This window comes from Centroberyx affinis, unplaced genomic scaffold, assembly GCF_046629955.1.
Source record: "Centroberyx affinis isolate AG114_WGS23_722 - 3 ecotype Tasmania unplaced genomic scaffold, CSIRO-AGI_Caff_v1 ptg002475l_1, whole genome shotgun sequence".
Classification (NCBI taxonomy): domain Eukaryota; kingdom Metazoa; phylum Chordata; class Actinopteri; order Beryciformes; family Berycidae; genus Centroberyx; species Centroberyx affinis.
Genome location: NW_027280707.1, coordinates 467,867 through 486,952, shown reverse-complemented (window position 1 = coordinate 486,952; position 19,086 = coordinate 467,867). Strand labels below are relative to the sequence as shown.

Sequence of the window (19,086 nt, the reverse complement as noted above, 5' to 3'; positions counted from 1 at the left end):
GTGGATTTCTTCAACACCTTCATGAATTTACCTGTATGTGTTCATTCAAAATAACAACCTATTCTGTTGACATGAATTATTTAGTATCTCTTTTTATTTGTGTTCTCTGTAACAGTCCTAAATTCACTATCCTAGGTGTTTGGACAAACGCCCCTTTATGTGCAGTTGGAAAACAGGTGGTATCTGTGTCCTGAAATTCCAGGGGGCAAGGTAATCATGATTTCAATTTGTGACATATCACTAGCTACTTATTTCTTTTGTTTTGTTTTGCTCAAAACAAACAAGACATGGAGACCCAAATGCTTACTGGTCTACCACTTTTCATATAGACTGCAAGTGAAACTGGGTTTTATCAGTGGATGAGATACCATCGCTTCCTGTATTTCAAACAAAGTGAGCTTTATAACTGTTACGTCCTCTGCAAAGATTTGCTTGGGTCCTCAACGTGTCAAACAAAAGGTAAACTCTCCAATTATACACTTTCTGGATATGAAAGATACTGTACTTAATGTCACAGGTGAAACGGGTTCACAATGTAGGCAAATGCTGCCAGTGACCATTGAAAAACAACAACACAGCCACTGGTACTGTGTATTACAAAGTAAAATGTTCTCAATAAACATGTTTTCCCATATATCATTGGTGAAATCTTATAGCCGGTCTCTTGACGGTGTTGAGACTGTTGAGAGAGGAATGTTTTTGACCCATGCTTTTATTTTCTTCCCTTGGATATCCTTGATGGTGTGATCAGAGTCGACTTCGGCAGACCAGTGGTTGCTCAAAAGATGTTTGGGCACTGTGCGAGGAATGAGACGCTTCTGCTCTTTTGTCAAGGGCAGTAATGGTGGGTCCTTCTGTCTCTCGGATGTCGCTTTCGATCATACATTAGGCATTAGTAAAATGGCTACATGCTATTTGGTAAAGTCATGGTTTCTCTGTATGTGTGTATGCATGTGAAGGAGAGGAGCTTGTGACATTCTGTGTGAGAGTAGACAGGCTGCTCCATATTGAGTGGAGTAAGAATGTGAGCCAGAAGAAGCGCTACGAGGCGCTGTTCACTGTCATCAGGACCATCCACCTCTCTGACGGCTCCAATATTATGAGAACCTGTCGCCTCACTTCGGGTACATGTGAAACAAAAGCATACATTGTTTTGTTTCTTGTTCTTGTTTGTTTTACAGTACAATGAGCTAACCACAGTCCTTATGTGCATACATTGTTTTGTTCAGGGAGGTTGGTGGAATTAGCTGGTAGCCATCCTGATGAAATGAAGGAGCAGATGTTGGCCCAGATGAGATCTAAAGCTCTAAGCAGGCTCCAGTCCTATTGGCTACCTCAGTACCTCCGTGTCTGCAAAGCAGCAGTCACCAGCCTGGATGAGTGTTCGTCCATTGCCAAAGAGTATGAAGATGTCGCCTCTGGCTTCACTCCTCAACAGACCCACAAACCTTGTGATCCATCAAGCTGGCATTTGAACTTTGAATCATCAAATGGCCGAACAGTTATCCAGACCTACTGCTCCAAAATGAGAAAGAGAGTTCTGTTCAGGTCCCATCAAAGGCCCGGTACTGGAGTAAGGGTGGGTGCTGCAGGGAAACATGATGGCCCTGGTCTGTGGAAATGGTTACCCTTTGAAGAGGAGGGGGGTAAGCGTGGGTGCAACAACATAGTGCACATCAGGAGCAGATGCAAAGAGGAAATCATTGACAGTGGCAACATCAAAGCATCCAGCGAACTAAGCGGTAATAAGAGAATGAAGAGCAACAAGGCCAAAAGAAACACTCCTTTCTTCCCACCCATTATCAAATCCAAAATCCTGCCCAGCCTGGAGGAAGACACAGAGATCACTCCTCACGTCTGCATGCAGACACCCATATGTCATTTTCCATCCATCATCACCACCAATCCCCTGCCTCCTCGTCCTCCTCATCTCAGCCCCAAACCAGCCTCTGTCCCGCCTTACGATGAACACCTCTCCCTAGGTTTGTCTGCCGATGTGCTGGCTGGTGCACCATATGAGGATTTCCTGAGGGCCCAGGGCCAAAACACCATGCTGCACCACCTGGGACTGTGGCAGGAGCTGGACAACTTTTTGAACCTGCTTCTTAAGACAGAGGACGGCCCTTCCAAAGCTCTGCGGCAGGTTCTGGCCAAGAAGATAGTTACACTGTATCTTAGCGAGGTTGTTAGTCATCAGGGGCGAAAGTGCACCGCCATTCTCTGTAAAGACACAACCGCCCATCTTATCAGCCTCCTGCCCTCTGGGAATGTGATGCCCTGGATTCACACTGCTAAGCAGGAACTGTGCCAGGTGAAGATTTGTAGCACAATATTACTAAACTATTAATGAACTCTGAACTATATGAAAGAGTGTTGACATGGAATTTAATTAACATTTACTTTCTTTGGCATCCATTTTGAATACATTCTTTGCTGTGCATTCAAAGCTTTCTTTCCTTATGTCTGAACAGATTCTGGCTCCCACCTACTATGCATTTTTAGATGAAGAAGATAAATGTTTTCTCACATATCTGGTAATTAAACCTGCATTAATATGCTTGATCAGTGATACACTGAAATCGCATATTGCATCCAAAAAAAACCTCCTTTATAACCTCCTGCCTTTGTTTTGCTTTTCAGTTCGGTTTGTCTGAGATGAAAGGGAAAGTCAGCTGTGGGTCTACAGCACCACCCGATGGACCGAGAGCTCCAGAGCAGCAGGTGAAGAGGATGAGGGAGGCTGTGGCTCTGTGTCAGGCCTACTGTGGCTACACTGACGCAGAACCCCTTACCGAGGAGACCTGGGCTTTGTTACCACTGGAGGACGTGAGGAGGGGCGGTTCTGTCCACCTGTACTACAGAAAGACCAGTAAGACTGAAGTTAATTGGAATGCTTCCTTTTTCTGAAATGATGCATGGCGTTTACAGATATAGTGTTTATCCTGCATCTTTTTAGATTTGTGTGACCTTCCCTTTGAAACTCTGGCTCTGAAGTACCCTAAGGTTGCTGTAGAGGAGGTCAGTAAAACACTACAACTGTGCAGTGCCAGCCGTGGCTTGCAACAAGAAGAGCAGGGTAAGACAAGTCTGCCGATCACAGACGTAATTCACACATCTTATCTGGGGGAAAACTTGGTGAAATATGTTACAATGTCTCCAAAATGTAGCGTGACTGTTCACCATGAAGAATAGCTTTTTGACATTAACATGGCATTCTCCTTGTAATGATTCACCAGTGGTTAAGCCTCCAGAAGAAACTCAGATGGAGAAAAAAAGTTTTGTTCCACAGTCATCTGTGAGACCAAGGTACATCCATTGGAGCATATTTTCCTCCCAAGTTGCTGTCATGTCATTGAATGGACTGTAATGAAAGCCAAGTTTGAGATGTATGTGGTTTCATAACAGGAATTTCAAGGATGTCTTGAAGAACACTACCAGCCAGGACTATTTTGCAAGTTACCTGAGGCAGTTCAATGCCCACAGAGCTATGAAATTCTACCAGGTGGTGGAAAAGCTACGCAATGTGAACAATATCGGCCTCCAGTGGGCCAAGATCAACAACATTGTAAATCGGTTCTTCAAACACAGAGATGCTGGTGAAGTCACTGTTTTATCACTGCTTGGGCATTTTCATATGTACACTCTATCTTAATGCTATAATATAGATTGTTTTGGGTAAATATTCCAGATAAATGTGATTTATATTATATATATTTCATGTTGTGCATTTTGGAATGACTCTCTGATTCCATTTATGTAGTGGAGTACCTCCAGTGCAATGCCCCTATCATATCCAAGATCCCCAAAATGACTCATGTTACCACAGATGTGCTCTATTCTGCCCAGGAGATGGTTGCCAAATCTCTGGAGATCAGTTGGTAAGAAATGATGATAAGTGATCACATTATGAACTGATGGTTAGGATTATGTGGTGCTGGTATCCCTCTGTTGGCATCATACTAGATACTAAACACTTCTGATAATCTGCTTCATAGTGTTGTCTCTGTATTGACTTGTGGTTTGGATTAATTTAAACTTGCATCTTTTGACATTGTCCTCAGGGTCTAGGATAGTATGTTGTTCAGTCATAGATTTTACCCATAAAGCATAGTATTTCCTAACAGATGTTTTACAAGATTGCTTCAAAGCATAAGTTTAATCTTCACAGATGTTCCTTTGTTAGGCTGTCTTTCTGGACATTTTGTGCTCAGGAAAAGAGAAAGCTATGCACATTCAATACTTTATAATCATTCACAAGGTTTGGCAATGAATTGTACAAATACCTGTTGTGGGTCTATAGGTTCTCAAGGTATCAGGACACTTTCCCGGTGAATGATGAAGACGCACACCCACTAAAACGACTTGTCGTTCTCAACGAAAAACTGGTGAGTTGTCACCACTTACTTACTGTCACATTTGCCTCGGGCAGCATGCAAGCTGCTTCGCCAATCTGTTGTGAATTTTCTGTGAGCTGGGACCTAATGCTCAGAGACACGAACTCTCTAGTAACCAAAAGGGATATGACTCTCTGTCTGCCATACAGAAACATGCATGGGGCGCCCTCACCGGTTTCATCAGAAGTGTCTGTATGTTCCGTAAGGCCATAAGGGATTCAGACGCAAAGAGAAAATTTGAGGCCTACCTCAAAAACCACTGGACTCATTTCTCCACAAGTATGTTGATGTTTAAGTAATATGTATTGTCTTGTTTGTATTCTGAAGCAGGCGTTGCCATAGTGGTTCTATTGGCACCATTCACATGTGCTAATAGAAGTGGGTTTCCTCAAATCAGGATACATCCCGACACCTGAGAACAAGCAGATGGAAGCTGTTGGCTTGTGTGCAGATGATGGCAACTTCTCCCAGTTGAAAAGACGTGTGGTCAACAACAAAGCGATAACAGTTGACTTCCTAGTCAATGACCTGGCCTTCTATCTCGAAACAGAGAGGTGCGGCCATGCCTAAGCTGATCAATGTGATTTTCTTTCATGAATTTTCGTGGGGTCCGGGGACCACCAGGGGTCCTTGAGGGGCTTCCAGGGGATCCCCAACAAATTGATGAATTGTTAAAATTCACCATTATTTAATTTACAAGAAGTTAACACAATTAGAAAATGTAGAAGAATGACTGTTTTGGTCATATTTTCACTGTTATCTCTCCACCTACAATAGAGATAGCCATGGAATTCTGGACAAAATCATATCTAACAATAAAGATATTCTCAGATTTGGATCTGAGAGACAAAATATCATCAAATGGGGGTCCATGGCTCTAATGTGTACTAAATTAGGGGTCCTTGTTATGACAAGGGTTGAGAATCACTGATTTAGGGGGTCCCTGGATTCAGCCTTTATTAATATCATTGCCCCTCTTGTTGATGATATCACCTCACTTGTGCCAAGTTTGAAGAGAATGTGCCGCAATAGTAAGACAATAACTTAGCATCTGTGTGCTGTGGCTGGTTAGTTACAGGAACATGGCAGACTCAGACAACACCATGGCATCAGCGGGACTGTTTGTTAAGAATAACCAGGTGTTGCTTCATCAGAAAGCTGAGATGATCATCAATCTCTTCTTCAATTCCGAAATAGCTCCCCAACTCCGGGTAATGTAATTTTGCTGTGCTCAAGGCGTTTCAACCAGTATATGTCAGTGCAGAGTGTAGACTTGCTGATACAGTTGGAATCTGATGTAACTGTTGATACGAGCCTTATCAGTCAGTCTGATACGACACACTCATGTCATGATAGAATTGACGTGGATTGAAAGACTTTTCCCAGGTTTACATTTTATGAATTTTGTCCTCACCTCCCCATATCTTTTTGATCATCTCAATACAGATAAACATATCAAAGCGCACCAGTGAATCCATCAGACAGTCTTTCTCAGTGGGCAAAGTGGATGGAGGACTCTTCTCTGATGCCATGGTTGCTGTGATTCCCAATCTCATCTACTGCTGGAAAAGGTGAGCATGCACAGAGTCCCACTTCAGGCCTCTCAATGCCACATTGTGCTGTAATTTAAGGAGGAATCTATGTGACCAGCCTTGACATTCTATTTCTTAACATACACTACCAGTCAAAAGTTTGGACACAACAGATTTTTCTTTATTTTCACTATTTTCCACACTAATGAATAAAATGAAAAAACACAAATGGAACTATGCGGTGACCAAAAAAAGCGTTAAACAAATCAAAACTATGTTATATTTTAGATTCTTTAAAGTAGCCACCCTTTGCCTTGATGGAAAGGCAAAGGCTTTGGAAAGAAATTCATACATAGGCATCAACTTCACTATTTATATTTGTCTAAGAAACTAATTTCAAGCTTTTGAGCATAAGCCTTTAGATCAAAATGGCTTTAAGATAATGAAAAACATTCAATCAGGTGTGTCCAGAGTTTTGACTGGTAGTGTATATTGCTTGATAAAAGCTCTTAAAGATATGCCAGATCCTTACAGTTATATGTTTGTGGCTCAAAAGAAATGTTTGTGAACTTTGTCAAGTGCACTCTCTGATATGCTCTTTTTTTCTCTTTATGGCTTCAGGTTCTGTTACCATAACGTGAGAAAGGATTTGGTCAATGGAGACTCAGAGACTGTGCAGGAGAAGATGGTCCTTCCTGATTACCTCTATCCCTTCAGCTCCGCACCTGAAGGTGACTGGTACAGGAAGGTCCGCACCACAAGGGCGATGACAGGTACTGTACATCCTGTTCTCGCCACGCCTGAAGGATTTGTTATTCTATGTCATCGGCTCACACTCCCACGAGCATTGATCATGTTGTCTTGTTTTCGGAAGGTGAGGATGCCACCCTCCGCTTCAGTTTCCACAACGGTCTCAGGATGGTTCTCCCCAAGACCCAATGGAATAAGAAAGGTGAAACATACTTCTCTCCATATTGTAACAGTTCAGTCAATCACACAACTCCATCAACTCATATCAGTGTGAAAATTACAGGACCTCCCCATGATCTGAATACTAGAGGGTCCAGGACAAGACAGATGCCTGACATCGCGTCTAGCTCTCTCTCTTTCTCATCTAAGTAAGAAGATACCACAGTTTACAGCTTTATACAAGCTTAGTTTACAGCTTATACATATATGTAAGACTGTCTGTAAGAAGATGTGTAAGACTTATTTTTATGTAAAGTTTAATATATTTATACTTTTTTGATATGATTGATTTTCTATGTATTTATTTACTTTACTAACTTTTCTTTTCTACTAACATACTTGATTTTTTTTATTTAAATTGATAGTATTATGATTGTAGTATTACTGTAGCATTTTTGTTGTAAATAGTTTGCATGAAGCATTTTTTTTAAATGTCCTATGAAAATACAGTTTTTACAATTACAATTACAGATATTATTAGTAGTGGTGTTAGTGGTTGTAGTAGTTTCTGTGAACAGTTGGCAGCAGTTGCAATCGTTACCTGCTGCATTAATCATTGCATTGCACAATACTGACACATGTAATGTCTTGTCATGGCAGTTCACCACTGGAGGAAAGCAAGATGGGGAGTGTCTGCCAGGTATGAATGCAGATTGTATCAGTATTAAAGTGTTGTTTGTTGTAAAACATGTTAGGCTTTATCATAATAGATTGTGACTGACTTGTCATTCACTAATGGTATTGATCCGTTTCACAACACAGTTCTGAAGCTTCACCTTGCTCCGACGTGAGACAATTTTCTCTGGGTTCTTCACTATTACCCATCGAGGAGGGAGATCAGCATATAGATTCATAATGCATAAAAAATAAAGACAATGCCATATATTCTGAAAACATTGGTAAAGTGTGCTGAGTAGTGTGTTAAAACAGCTTTCTGTTCTGTGAGAGCAATGCCTCTTATTCCAGCAGAGGGCAGCAGCTACCAGCGCAGGAATTAATTTGGTGTATCTGGGCATCATGGCTTTAATGCTGAGCCAATGAGCACCCAAGGTGACATTTTCCCCTTAACCTGTAGATTTGTCTTTATTGCATGACCCATGCATCCAACGGAGAATATAAGTACTAAACAAATTTTGAAACACAAATCTGTCACAGCGTTGTTCTGTGAATTGATGTCATTATGTAAAGCCTTCATACAGTGTCACCTCGTTCACTTTGACGAAAATTATAACATGTCAAAATTCATTCAAATCTTGTACGATGTAATGTAAACTGGCTTGTCAAAATATAATTACGGACCTCCATACAGAAGATTGAAATGACAGACGAGACGGAGGAGAATGCCGCTATTTTTAGCAGTGTTATCAACATAATTTATCGGAAAGAGTTTTTCAAAATAATAGAGACACAAATTAAGGGTTTTTTTGAGTGACAGGGGAATGTAAATTTATGCTAGGATAAACACAACATAGTTATGTGTAGGTGAGAGTGTCACTCTTTCAGCGGAGCTTTATTGTGTGACAGTGTGCTCAGAGAAAGGGATTGTGACATTAAACGGGTAAAGGGCACAACAAACTTTCACTGCAGAGTTTATAACTCACCTTCTGGTGCCCAGCTCGCTCCTTCAGCACAGAGCGATGGATAGCTCTCCACACAACTTACCCCCTCACCCCACTCAACCTTCCAACAATTAGGGCCTAACCCCTGCTATCCCCTGGTCCTCGTATATCATTGTGTCCTCTGGTCTCAACAATCCACAGGACAGCTGTCTACCTTTAAAATTAATAAGGCTGACAACGTTTCATCACTATGCCAATGACCAGCACGTCCTGTGTGACTCATCTGTCCAGCTGTAAATCAGGCCAGGAGGGGCCTTAAGGGATGCTGTTCCTCTAAAGCTCCTTCAAAACACTTTATTTGGAGCATCAATAACCAAAGGCTTTCCAATTACACTTGTTGAAATGGCAGCATGAAATACTGTTGATTGTTCAAATGAAAATCAGCAGGACCGGCATCCACCTGGGTTGTTGCCTTTTTCTCAGAGTTCATGACTTTTACTTCAGCAAACCTGTTTTCTGTGCCGATTCTGCAGTGTGTGCTGTTGTTGTGCAGGAACCAAAAGAATTTGCCTTTGTGTGATTTTGTGTATACTCGCTTGCCAATATCAGCGGAGGTGATGGCAGTGCAGTGTGAGGCATCATGGGTTATATTTAATCCAGCCTTGCTCTTCTTTGGGATAATAACTTTTTTGCTCCATTCCAGGACTTGTCTGTCATCTTGACATGGCAATATCTCCCAACTCCACTGTTTCATAGTCGGTTTCATTTATTTCCAAATACCATTTCACACCCTGCTGGCTTTAACTAGGTATTATACAGCGTGTGGGGAGTGTGCTGTAGATTGAATCGTGACAGAGACAACAATGTTTCTGGTGAAAAATAAGTGAATATTGTAAATGGCAGACTATATAAAATGATTTTTTGCTCCATTTTCTTGGCATGAATTTTTTTGTGTTTGTCGTCCTGGTCTCTCATATTAATATGGGATGTCTAAACTTGATAAAATCTGCTCCCTCAATTGCTAATACTCAGTTTTTTGTTTTTTTTCAGTTTTTATAGTTATGTTTCAGCAATGCATCAAAACCAGAGAACAGTAAACACAGAGTTTATGCTCCTGTGCGCTGTAATTTTATTGTTCACAAGATTAAAGAGGAAATGGTGATATTATGCTATATTATGATATATAATCAGTTGGTTTATTGCATCTGGTAATTTACATAATTTTTTTGTCCATGACTTTGTCCACTCTCTTTTCAATTTTCTAATATACACTTGCCTTTCAACAGAAACCCATCCACCGCATAAAGTCACATAATATGCTTACGGATTCTGCATTTTCCAGTTTCTCTTCATAATGAGACTAATGTCCCTTAAGCATTGTTTCTATTGGACAATTTTGAGAAAAACACATTGTTTTTTTTATCAGATTTCCTGGAAGAACAGCTGTTGTCTTTTCTGGCACAAAAGAAAACATGTTAGGTTGGATGATATGTGCTGTAATTGTGGAAATGAAACAGTTGAAGCTGTTTGATGCTCACACTTCTTTTCTCAAGAATGATTTGATTGAGATTGATTGAGATGTTTTGCTCGGTTGTCCATTTTCTAGTGTATTCATAAAGTTCAATGTCACAAAATGCTACTTGGTAATATCACACAGATAAACTCAACCACAGCAACACCAGGATAAACTGTGATGTTATTCACGGAGAGTATTGCATCATTTAACCTAAACTGTCATGTGATATTCAATCTTTCTTGTATAACAATTAAATCAGAAGACAGGGATGTTTTTGTCTCTGATTTATTCCTCTCCTGGTACCACCCTGCCAACGCCCAGAGGGGCCTCCATATGGAGAGAGCCCCCAAGTATCCGGGTGCTGTTTTGCCAGTAGGTGGTCCTGCCCGTGGCTTGGTGGGTGAGTCTGGTGTAGTCCCCGCTGCCACTGCTGCTGACATATCAGAGCTGTTTATTAAGAGGATGACAAGTCTATCAAGCCCCATAAGCGGGCCCTCGTGCACAGGAGTTCTTTTGTTACTTTCGGGGAGGGTGTCATCAATCTTGCTGCCATGCTACTCTCTTGAGCTGTTGATGGCAAACACGATTCCTCCCGTTTCTGCCTGGCCTCTCCCGCCTCGCAGTCTGGAATCAGGCGTGGCGAGGGGGATCGGGGAGATAGGAGGACTTTTCTCGAGAGTGCCTTTTCTTGACAAGCGACGGAGCGGACCGTTTGGACACCAGGGGTGAATATATGGGACCATGTAATGAAAAGACGTTGACAGGACCTGCTTGCTCTGTAATGAAGGTCCTCTGGAGCTGTGAATGGACACACACATCTTTCACGCCTTTGTCTCCCTGTCTCTCCCACAGAATCTATCTCATCCATTTTAACCAAAAAAAAAAAAAAAGGTGTAGGAACCATTCCAGCGAACAAGCTCACAGTGTTACGAACACAAGTTTAAAATTTACATGTTGGGATGTGGTGTGAATTTTTAATGAAACAACACCCATGTTGATTTACACCCACAACTTGTAGCTAAATCCCTTCTGCATCAGCCCATGAAGGCGCGGTTGAATGTTCCAGCACTTTCCTCTCTGTCACTGCTGCCCAAGACTCAGTGTAGCTTACAGAGATGGACTATGATGTATGTACTCCACTTTCGCATTGGCTGAGGTCACAGACTCCATAAATGTCTTAGACAAGTCTGATATTTTAATCTCTTTTTAGTGAGGGGATGTTGGGCCTTTGCCCAATCAATACACAGGGCAATAGCCTTGCCAAGATATCTCATGGTAGATTTTCATTGTTCTGTCTGGAAGCTGAAATGTCAAGCAAAGTAGCACTGCTCAAAGTGGAGCTGAAATATGGATGTCTGTAGTCAAAAACAGCATTTTTCACAATTTAGATGCCTGCGAAAATAATGAGCACAGAAACAGCAATCGCATTCTGAAGATGACTCTCGGCTGAGGAAGAGGGAGCAGACTGACACTGGAAATTTCCATTTGATTCTCAAATCAAGTCCAAGCTGTTTAATTCATCAGTCAACAATAGGCCATAACTAGAGAGTGGGGGCTGTGCTGCTGCCTTTGTAAGCACACACAGCCAAAAATATCAAGACGCTCTCTCACATTAACATTGCTAATTTGTTTGCCAATGGTTTCCAAGGCGCTGAATAATTGGCTGTGAGATATTGTTTGTTCAGGTGTTCCGCATAATTGAATTCTGTATTGAAAATATTGTGGATGAATGTTGGAAGAATATTGAAAAGAATCATGTACTTTGTAATACATTTTCTTTGAAATGGACCGATTGCTGTAGATTAATTTTCATCCCCGTAGTGACTGGTGATAATTATTGTACATTAATTATCCGGCTAATGTATAAAGCATACACATTTTGAATTTTAAAACAACTTACTTGTGTCATCCATTTTGAATTAGTCTCCTTTTGTGTGGAGCCTTTTTAGCCGATATGGTTTCCTCATGTTATTTCAGGAGCTATCACATTGCACATGATGCCCTTTTGAAACTCGCAGATTGATTTCATGCATCCATTATTCCGGCGAAACACCGCTTTTGTCAGTTTTCTGCTGTGAGCTGTGTGCTGATATGCACATTTATGCGTGTAGCGGTGCAGCTCTGTCCATACGCACATGTGTTAGTGATATACGTATTGCATCCAGCTGGACAGATGTGTTGACAGAGCCAGATGATATATTTGATCATAGTTGGGGGGGGGAGAGAGCCTTGGCTGAGTTTGATTCAGCTGCCCAGCATTGACCTAATGCCTCTGCTCAATCAGTCACCTTGTCCTCCCTTTGACTCCTCACCCCCTGATCCTTCTCTCCCACCCGAAGGACTCAAGGAAAACAACCCAAGAGCTCGCCTGTGAACCCTCCACTGCCCCCCCCCCCCCCCCCTGACTGCTAAAGCACTCTTGTCCCGCTCAAACCCCTGTCTGGCCGGAAATAAATTAGATATGGAATCAATGTGAAAGTCCTTGGTTGTTTTCTCGGAACGGGAGAAACCGCAGCGCTCTGCATGATGTTTATGAGGTTCAGTGCCTTGATCAAGACAGCCTATTTAATTTCCAAATCTCTGCTATCCAGTACCTTAAATGTTATTAGAGCTCAACTGTTTTGGATCCTCCTATTGTGCTTCTGTCTATCAGGCAGACTGTGTGTGTCTGCGTGTGTGTGTGTGTGTATGACTCTCCGGTCTGATAATCAGTGACAGAGATGTTACAGGACTGTGACAGAGTTCTATTTGCCATAACTGACATCTTCATCCTATCACTTTCCTTGTTTTCGCAACTTACCAAGTGCTGGCATCTGTGGTGTTTCCAGGCGGATACACTGCAGTGGACTGGGAATTCAGAGGATTCAGACAAGGCCACAGCAGCTTAGGCAGGTGGAGAGGAGAGCTGTGCACACGAGCACTACAGAAAGAGAGTCAGAGAGAGAGAGAGGGGGGGAGGGAGGAGGAGAGGGAGGGAGAGAGGGAGAGAAGGAAAAAACTGGCTTGCCTCTTGCCTCTTTTACGTGAACTGTTTGGCAGACATGTTGTCGAACTCAGGGGTCATAGGGGATGATTATATTGATGGTTTTTATTTGCTGTGAGCCATAAGTGAAAAAGAGACAGAAAGCAGATAAAAAATTATTGGAGGGCTAGAATAGCAAAAAGCTCTTGGTGCAGAATAGCATTGTAAATCACCACTGTATCTGCAGAATGAAAACCAAATCAAAGTGGGGGGAAAGCTGTTGAATATGAAAGGCCAGTTTTCAGACTAGCCTCAATAAATTCCAGCATATCTGCACCCTCAGCTAGCATATTCAATTTAATTAGGTCCCCACAGTTTTGAATTTGATTTACACATGGAAATATGATCAACAGGCAAAAACAGCAGCCATAATTTCAAGCATTTGTAAATGCATTTTATGATTGGCATTTCTAGACTGCATGAAGCACTTAACTCTAGCATCCCAGCAAGAAAAATATAATTATTGACTGTACATGAAATCTGACATTTTGAGACACTGCACCTTTCTTAATAATTAAGGCCAACGTCTGTCTGGTCAGCCGTGTTCACGTTGGTGTGTATTATGCACATTGCACTCTAATTGCAATTGCATGATGTTATGCCACTGAATAGACAATGAAACAGTTTTAGTCCTGGGGTTTACTTGGGGTTGTAAAAATGTGGGCTTTCTTAATTTATTGATCTGAATTTACAGTATTCAAATCAACATTCACTGAATGTACTGAGAAAAACACACTAATTCTTCTGTGTGTACACGTACGTGTGTGCACACTTTAACGACCCACTTTCATCTTCTTTCTTCATTAATGCGCTTTTTTTTGTCTACAACATACTGCATGTTATTTTACAAAGGATAGTAGGTAACTCAAATCCTTGGTTAACAAAATGATAACACCACTGACTGGATACTCTGTATTGTACAGATGTTGAATGATGAACTAAGGTCATAACCCCCCCCCAAAATAAAAAAAATAAAAAAATGATATGTTGTGTTTCGTAAATAACTCCTCATTTGTTTTTGTTTTTTTTACCTAATCAGAAACATCACTGATGTCTTTTTAGCTAATTAATTGCAAATGCAAAATGGTTCCTTTGCTGAGTTGTTGGTAATGACAAACCTTACATGTCACTGACTGAATAACTTCAGTATGTTGTGCATGTGACAGAGAGTAAAAAGCATGTTTAGCTTTGCTCTGAGGGCTTCCTCTGGGTAGTTTGTGGAGGCTTTTCAGTTGCCAGTGGCCCGTGGTGCTTGACCCTTCCCTTTCTTTGTCGCCACTGGCACTGTGCTCTGTTTTCTTCCATCTCCGTGGCAACCGGTGTTGCATGCTATTGTGTCGGTGTTTGTCCACAGCTAAGGTGTCGCCTATGTGTTTAATGGACCTCCCAGTCCGCTTCAGTGTCCGCTTCAGAGTCCCCCGGCAAAGCTGAACGGCCGGGCGCTGCCACTGTTTGTCCCTGGGTGTCAGTGAGTTGAGGCAGGGTGGGGAAGAGATAGGGCTGATAATGCCTGCTTTGTTCTTCTGCTCGATGTGTTGAAGCTGTGCTCCTGTGGACCAGGAGACGCCTGGTCAAACAGAGACACACAAAGGCTCTGGAAACGGCCGGCCATGGCCCATTCTCCACAGTCTGCCATGCTGCCAACATACACTACCTTCTGCAGCCCTGCTGAATTACTACCCTCACAACCTTTCACACATATAAAAGCACTCTTTCACTCAGTGGGAACACTGACATTTGCCTTTTGTTGAATACAAAGGATTTGTTAATACTAAGTTTTTTTTAGGTGATTACTCTGAGGTCACTTGCACCGTTAGAATCAGTATGGGGGCTTTCTATTGAAGGGCATTCAATTTATTCACTCATAAAAGCCACACAGGCATTACATGATTCAGTCGAGCTGAAGTCAAGACTGATGCCTTTCCATTGCGTTTGATGTGCCAGTGATGCATTTTGCTTTTAAGATATTATTTTCAATTGATTGATTGACAAAGTAGGTGCAAAGCAGCTGTGTTATTCTCACCACTTTGTTAGAAATTGAGAAGAAATTACTCTCCATTATTGTGCTTTTAACATTTGCAGAAAGGATATATGGCTGCACAGAGAAAAGCCATGTTTTGTACTTCTGGGGAGATAATGGTGAATTTAGCAATCAATAACACTGAGAGCCTTTGGAATGGCAAGAAATAATCTCTGGAGCTAATGTGCCACAAATTCTCATCTACAGCCCGGTGTTTTAACCTCTTTAGCATAGCCCCTTGAGGAAATGGGGGATATGATTAGGAATTCGTTAGCAGGCTTCTATTTTTATGCTGATGACACACTTTCTTCTCCCAGGCTCTCGATGTTGCTGGCTCTTGACTTTCTCACTGTCTTTCTAAACTAGATCAGCTGTTTACCACCATGTAGAAACGTGACATGAAGTTCACTGACTAAAGCACCTCCAAGGAGAGGACTGATATGGCAGGAAAAACTCCCCTGTCATCTGAAATCCAGTCACATGTCTTGACACCATTCACAAGCTTCTTTAAATCCCTTCTGCTTTAAAGAAATTCCTGCAGCTCAGAATGCTTTTTTTTTCACAGCAGCCTCATTTCTGTTTCATCAATTGGACCTGCAGCCCTGCCACCTGCCTCAACTATTGACTGTGTAATACAAAAAGGATACACAAAACCAATAAAGGGTGCTATACAATTTTGTTGAAATCCAGCGTTTTTGTTCATGCCATCATGTTTGGAGTAGATTACAGTGTGTCCGCACATCCTGCCTCCCTGGGGTCCCCTCTCTGTAGTTCAGGTATTGTGGCCAGGCGAGCGGGCTGGCGGCCCTGGGCCCTGGGTGCTGCGGAGAGGAGAGGACAGTGGCTGCATTTGTTTCCCATTGAAAGGGATTACAGGTCCTGACGGCCATGATTAATCACCCAGAGGCAGACATCTGAATACGGCCAGGGAAAGGTTCAACTTTTTAATTCATCCCACACACAATCTATTCAAACCAGCTGTTGGCGCTCCCTTCCCTCATCTCCCCGCTCTTTCTTCTCAGTGACCATTGCCTTCTACTGTCTTTCTCTCCCCATTTATGGCTCACATAATTATCTGGGGAAGCGCAGTTGTTGTAATTGTGGGGGTGTTTGGATGCCGTTTGGCGCTCTATTTTTATTGGAGATGGGCTCCTTTCTTCTTTGTATGAGAATGGTTAATTGACTTTGTTAATGCATTTGGGGATCAGTGATTTCTCCACAACAAATGACCTTTATGGAGCTCAGCATCACATAGTGTTTATCGTGTGTGTGTGTGTGTGCGCGCGCGCATGTTTGCATGTGTGCATTCATGTGTGTGTGTATGTGTGTCTATGCAAGTGTGTGAGCATGTGCTGTGTGTATGCATCAGTACGTGCACACACTTGTGCGTGTGTGCGTGTGTGTGTGTGTGTGTGTGTGTGTGCTGTGGTTGATCCATTGTGACCTTTTCTTGTGTCAGGTGTGTTTGGGAAGAAAAAGAAAAATATTTGCCTCAAAGCTTCTTTCCAAACGCCTGAAATTCATAAACATTTCCAGGCCACCACATTGATGGACAGTTGAATTCCTGTGTTTTGAATGAATTTCACATATCAGCGTGTTCATATCCACTCATATGAGCAGGCCTTCTCATTAAGACTCAGCAGGTTATATGATGGTATTGCTGGAATCCCTGGAGCAAAATGAACAGGGACAGCTACACTGCTTAATGCAAGGTAGCCTAGCAACAGATAGTGGGATGGCGGTGGAAACATACCCTCATATTTATGTTTACATGAGAGAATGATTTGTCTGTCAGGCTGATGGATCCTAATGTTCTCCTCTCCCCAGGGCTTTTCGTGTGCCGCACGCAGGCCTGACACTTACCCTGAAGGACAGGCACCACCTTCACCAATATGCATGAATACTTAATACTCTTAGACTGCATTTATGCAAAGAATAGAAATGGCACTAGAGGAGGAGAGGGGGCTGAAATGCATCAAAACCACAACATAGTATGCATCACGAACATGTGAGGAATGCATAGGAAATGACAGCAGACATGGGGGGGGGGGGGGGGGGGGGGCATGCTGACAAGATCCATGGACAAACTAGTGTGTGGTTTCTACTGTCATCTGGTTTCACAATTATCCTTTATTTCTCACAAGGTGCTAACCTTCGTAACAGCACACAGATAAGCATTTTGTAGTTTCTATAAACCAGTAGTTTTATGTGCATAGCGCATAGCAACCACTGTGACAATATAAAGGCGAGTCATTTCCAGTAACTACAGTATATGAGCTATATGACTTGATAGAGTCTGTCTTTATGTCCAGCTCCTCCAGGGACAGACTACATCAACTCAATTAGCTGGGCACAGCCTGAGTATCAGCACCATAGATTAGATTTCACTCTGCCTTGTTTACCAGAGAGGGGCCCGCAGAATAATATCTATACAATTTGTGCTTTCAGAAAAATGATGATGGTATCATAGTGGGGAACAATAGATATAAGCCGCTCCTGTGCTGTGGTATAGGGTAACTGGCTGGGAGAGATATAAAAAAGCCTTTTGTCAGAAGATAGGCATATCCCTGTTCATCTTGGGAACTTGTTTCCATAGTTACATCAATGTTGTTGAAGTGAGAAGATCAGGTATTCCAGTGAGTGATCCTTTACATGAGCTTTGCCTCCTCGTCTATTGATTTTCATCCCACACTGAAAAAACGCTATTGCAAACTGTCTCAGAGATATTGTGCAAGTAATGAAAGGGCGAAATGTGTCGGAAATGTGTCGGGCGAAAGAATAAGCCTCTGAAGAAGCCTTGAGAGATTTAGAGATGTCATGTGCCACAGCACTGAGGGTCAGGTAATGCTGTCAGTATTGCCACAAGGAAACTGACAGCACCGCAGCGGCTGGGACTAAAAACTAATTGCTGTCTCCGACAGTCGATCATTGCCATGTTGTTAGCCACATGCTAATGTGTTTATATGAATTCTCCTCAACAGCGTGCTGTTAGCTATATGCTAATGGCTTTAAAAGAGAGTTAATCACTGCTGCGCGGTTAGCCACATGCTCTCCTATTGCTACATAGCGGTGTGTTCCAGGGGTTAGCAAAACACTGGCGTAACACATGATCGCTCTTTATGAGGCTGGGGCCTGGAAGAGAGAGAGGGCCCACAGACGATGCTAAAAAGACGGTAATGACAGCCATTCACCGCAATCCAATTATGCAAAAGGGAGTCTAAACAATTCCATCATCCCCTAAATTAGATTGTCCTAACGAGATAAAGGCACCAATTAATCCTGAATTAATTTCTACAGCTCATTTTCCCCAGAAAACACTCTAATATGCAAATGCCAATGAGAGACAGAGAGGCATCCTTCTGCAAGGGGTTTACACCACTTCTGGTTGTTGGGGTTTCTCTCTAAATGAAGTTATAGAATACAAAGATATTGAATATAAATATTCTGAGGATAAAATTTAAAAAGATAATACATATAACAGCTTAGGTGTGGGACTAAACAGAAATTGTTTAAAAGTTAAGGCAAATTTAACCGGATTCAATGCAGAATTCAGTGTTCGCTTCAGTGAACTGCATCGTCTTATTGACATGGGACGATGCAATTCAATACACTCTTTATAGTACTGCAACTAGTGTAATGGAATGCAAACAGAAGCCAAAGCAGAAGTCAATAGAAGTAATTTGGCAGTATTTCTGTCTTGTCTGTCGGCTGATAAACGGGAAGAAACTCAAAAGAATCACAAGATGTCCAACACGACTATTCTTGGTACCTGTGTGAAGATGTGAGTGAATTTTGTCATTTTATGTTTAATTCACTGCGGTCTTTGAGCTGCACATGGTGTTAAATTTACTTCAGTTAAGGGCAGACATTGGGACCAAGACTGAAATTCAATTTAGCCAGGAGCAGTGCAGTCTATGTTGGGCACTAGCCTGTAAATCTGTGCTTGCTTTGAAAACAAAGCAATTAAGAATTTTGTTCATCATAATCATCATTATCATTTTCACAGTCCTAATTGTCTTGCTGCCAGCTGTCGAGACTTGTGATAATTGAGTGATCTGACAGATTTCCTCAATA

General features: G+C 42.0%; 1 protein-coding gene across 1 annotated transcript; it reads left to right on the top strand.

Annotated features, from left to right (window-relative positions):
- The first annotated feature begins 807 nt into the window (after positions 1-807).
- LOC139656423 (regulator of G-protein signaling protein-like) lies at positions 808-14,423 on the top strand. The gene is made up of 17 exons (XM_071533998.1): positions 808-844; positions 960-1,124; positions 1,230-2,311; positions 2,472-2,534; positions 2,641-2,869; positions 2,957-3,076; positions 3,237-3,306; positions 3,406-3,596; positions 3,761-3,878; positions 4,310-4,385; positions 4,490-4,673; positions 4,792-4,948; positions 5,467-5,605; positions 5,841-5,965; positions 6,548-6,699; positions 6,801-6,878; positions 14,347-14,423. The coding sequence occupies exons 1-17, from the start codon at positions 808-810 to the stop codon at positions 14,421-14,423; spliced, it is 3,063 nt and encodes a 1,020-aa protein (XP_071390099.1).
- The last annotated feature ends 4,663 nt before the right edge of the window (positions 14,424-19,086 follow it).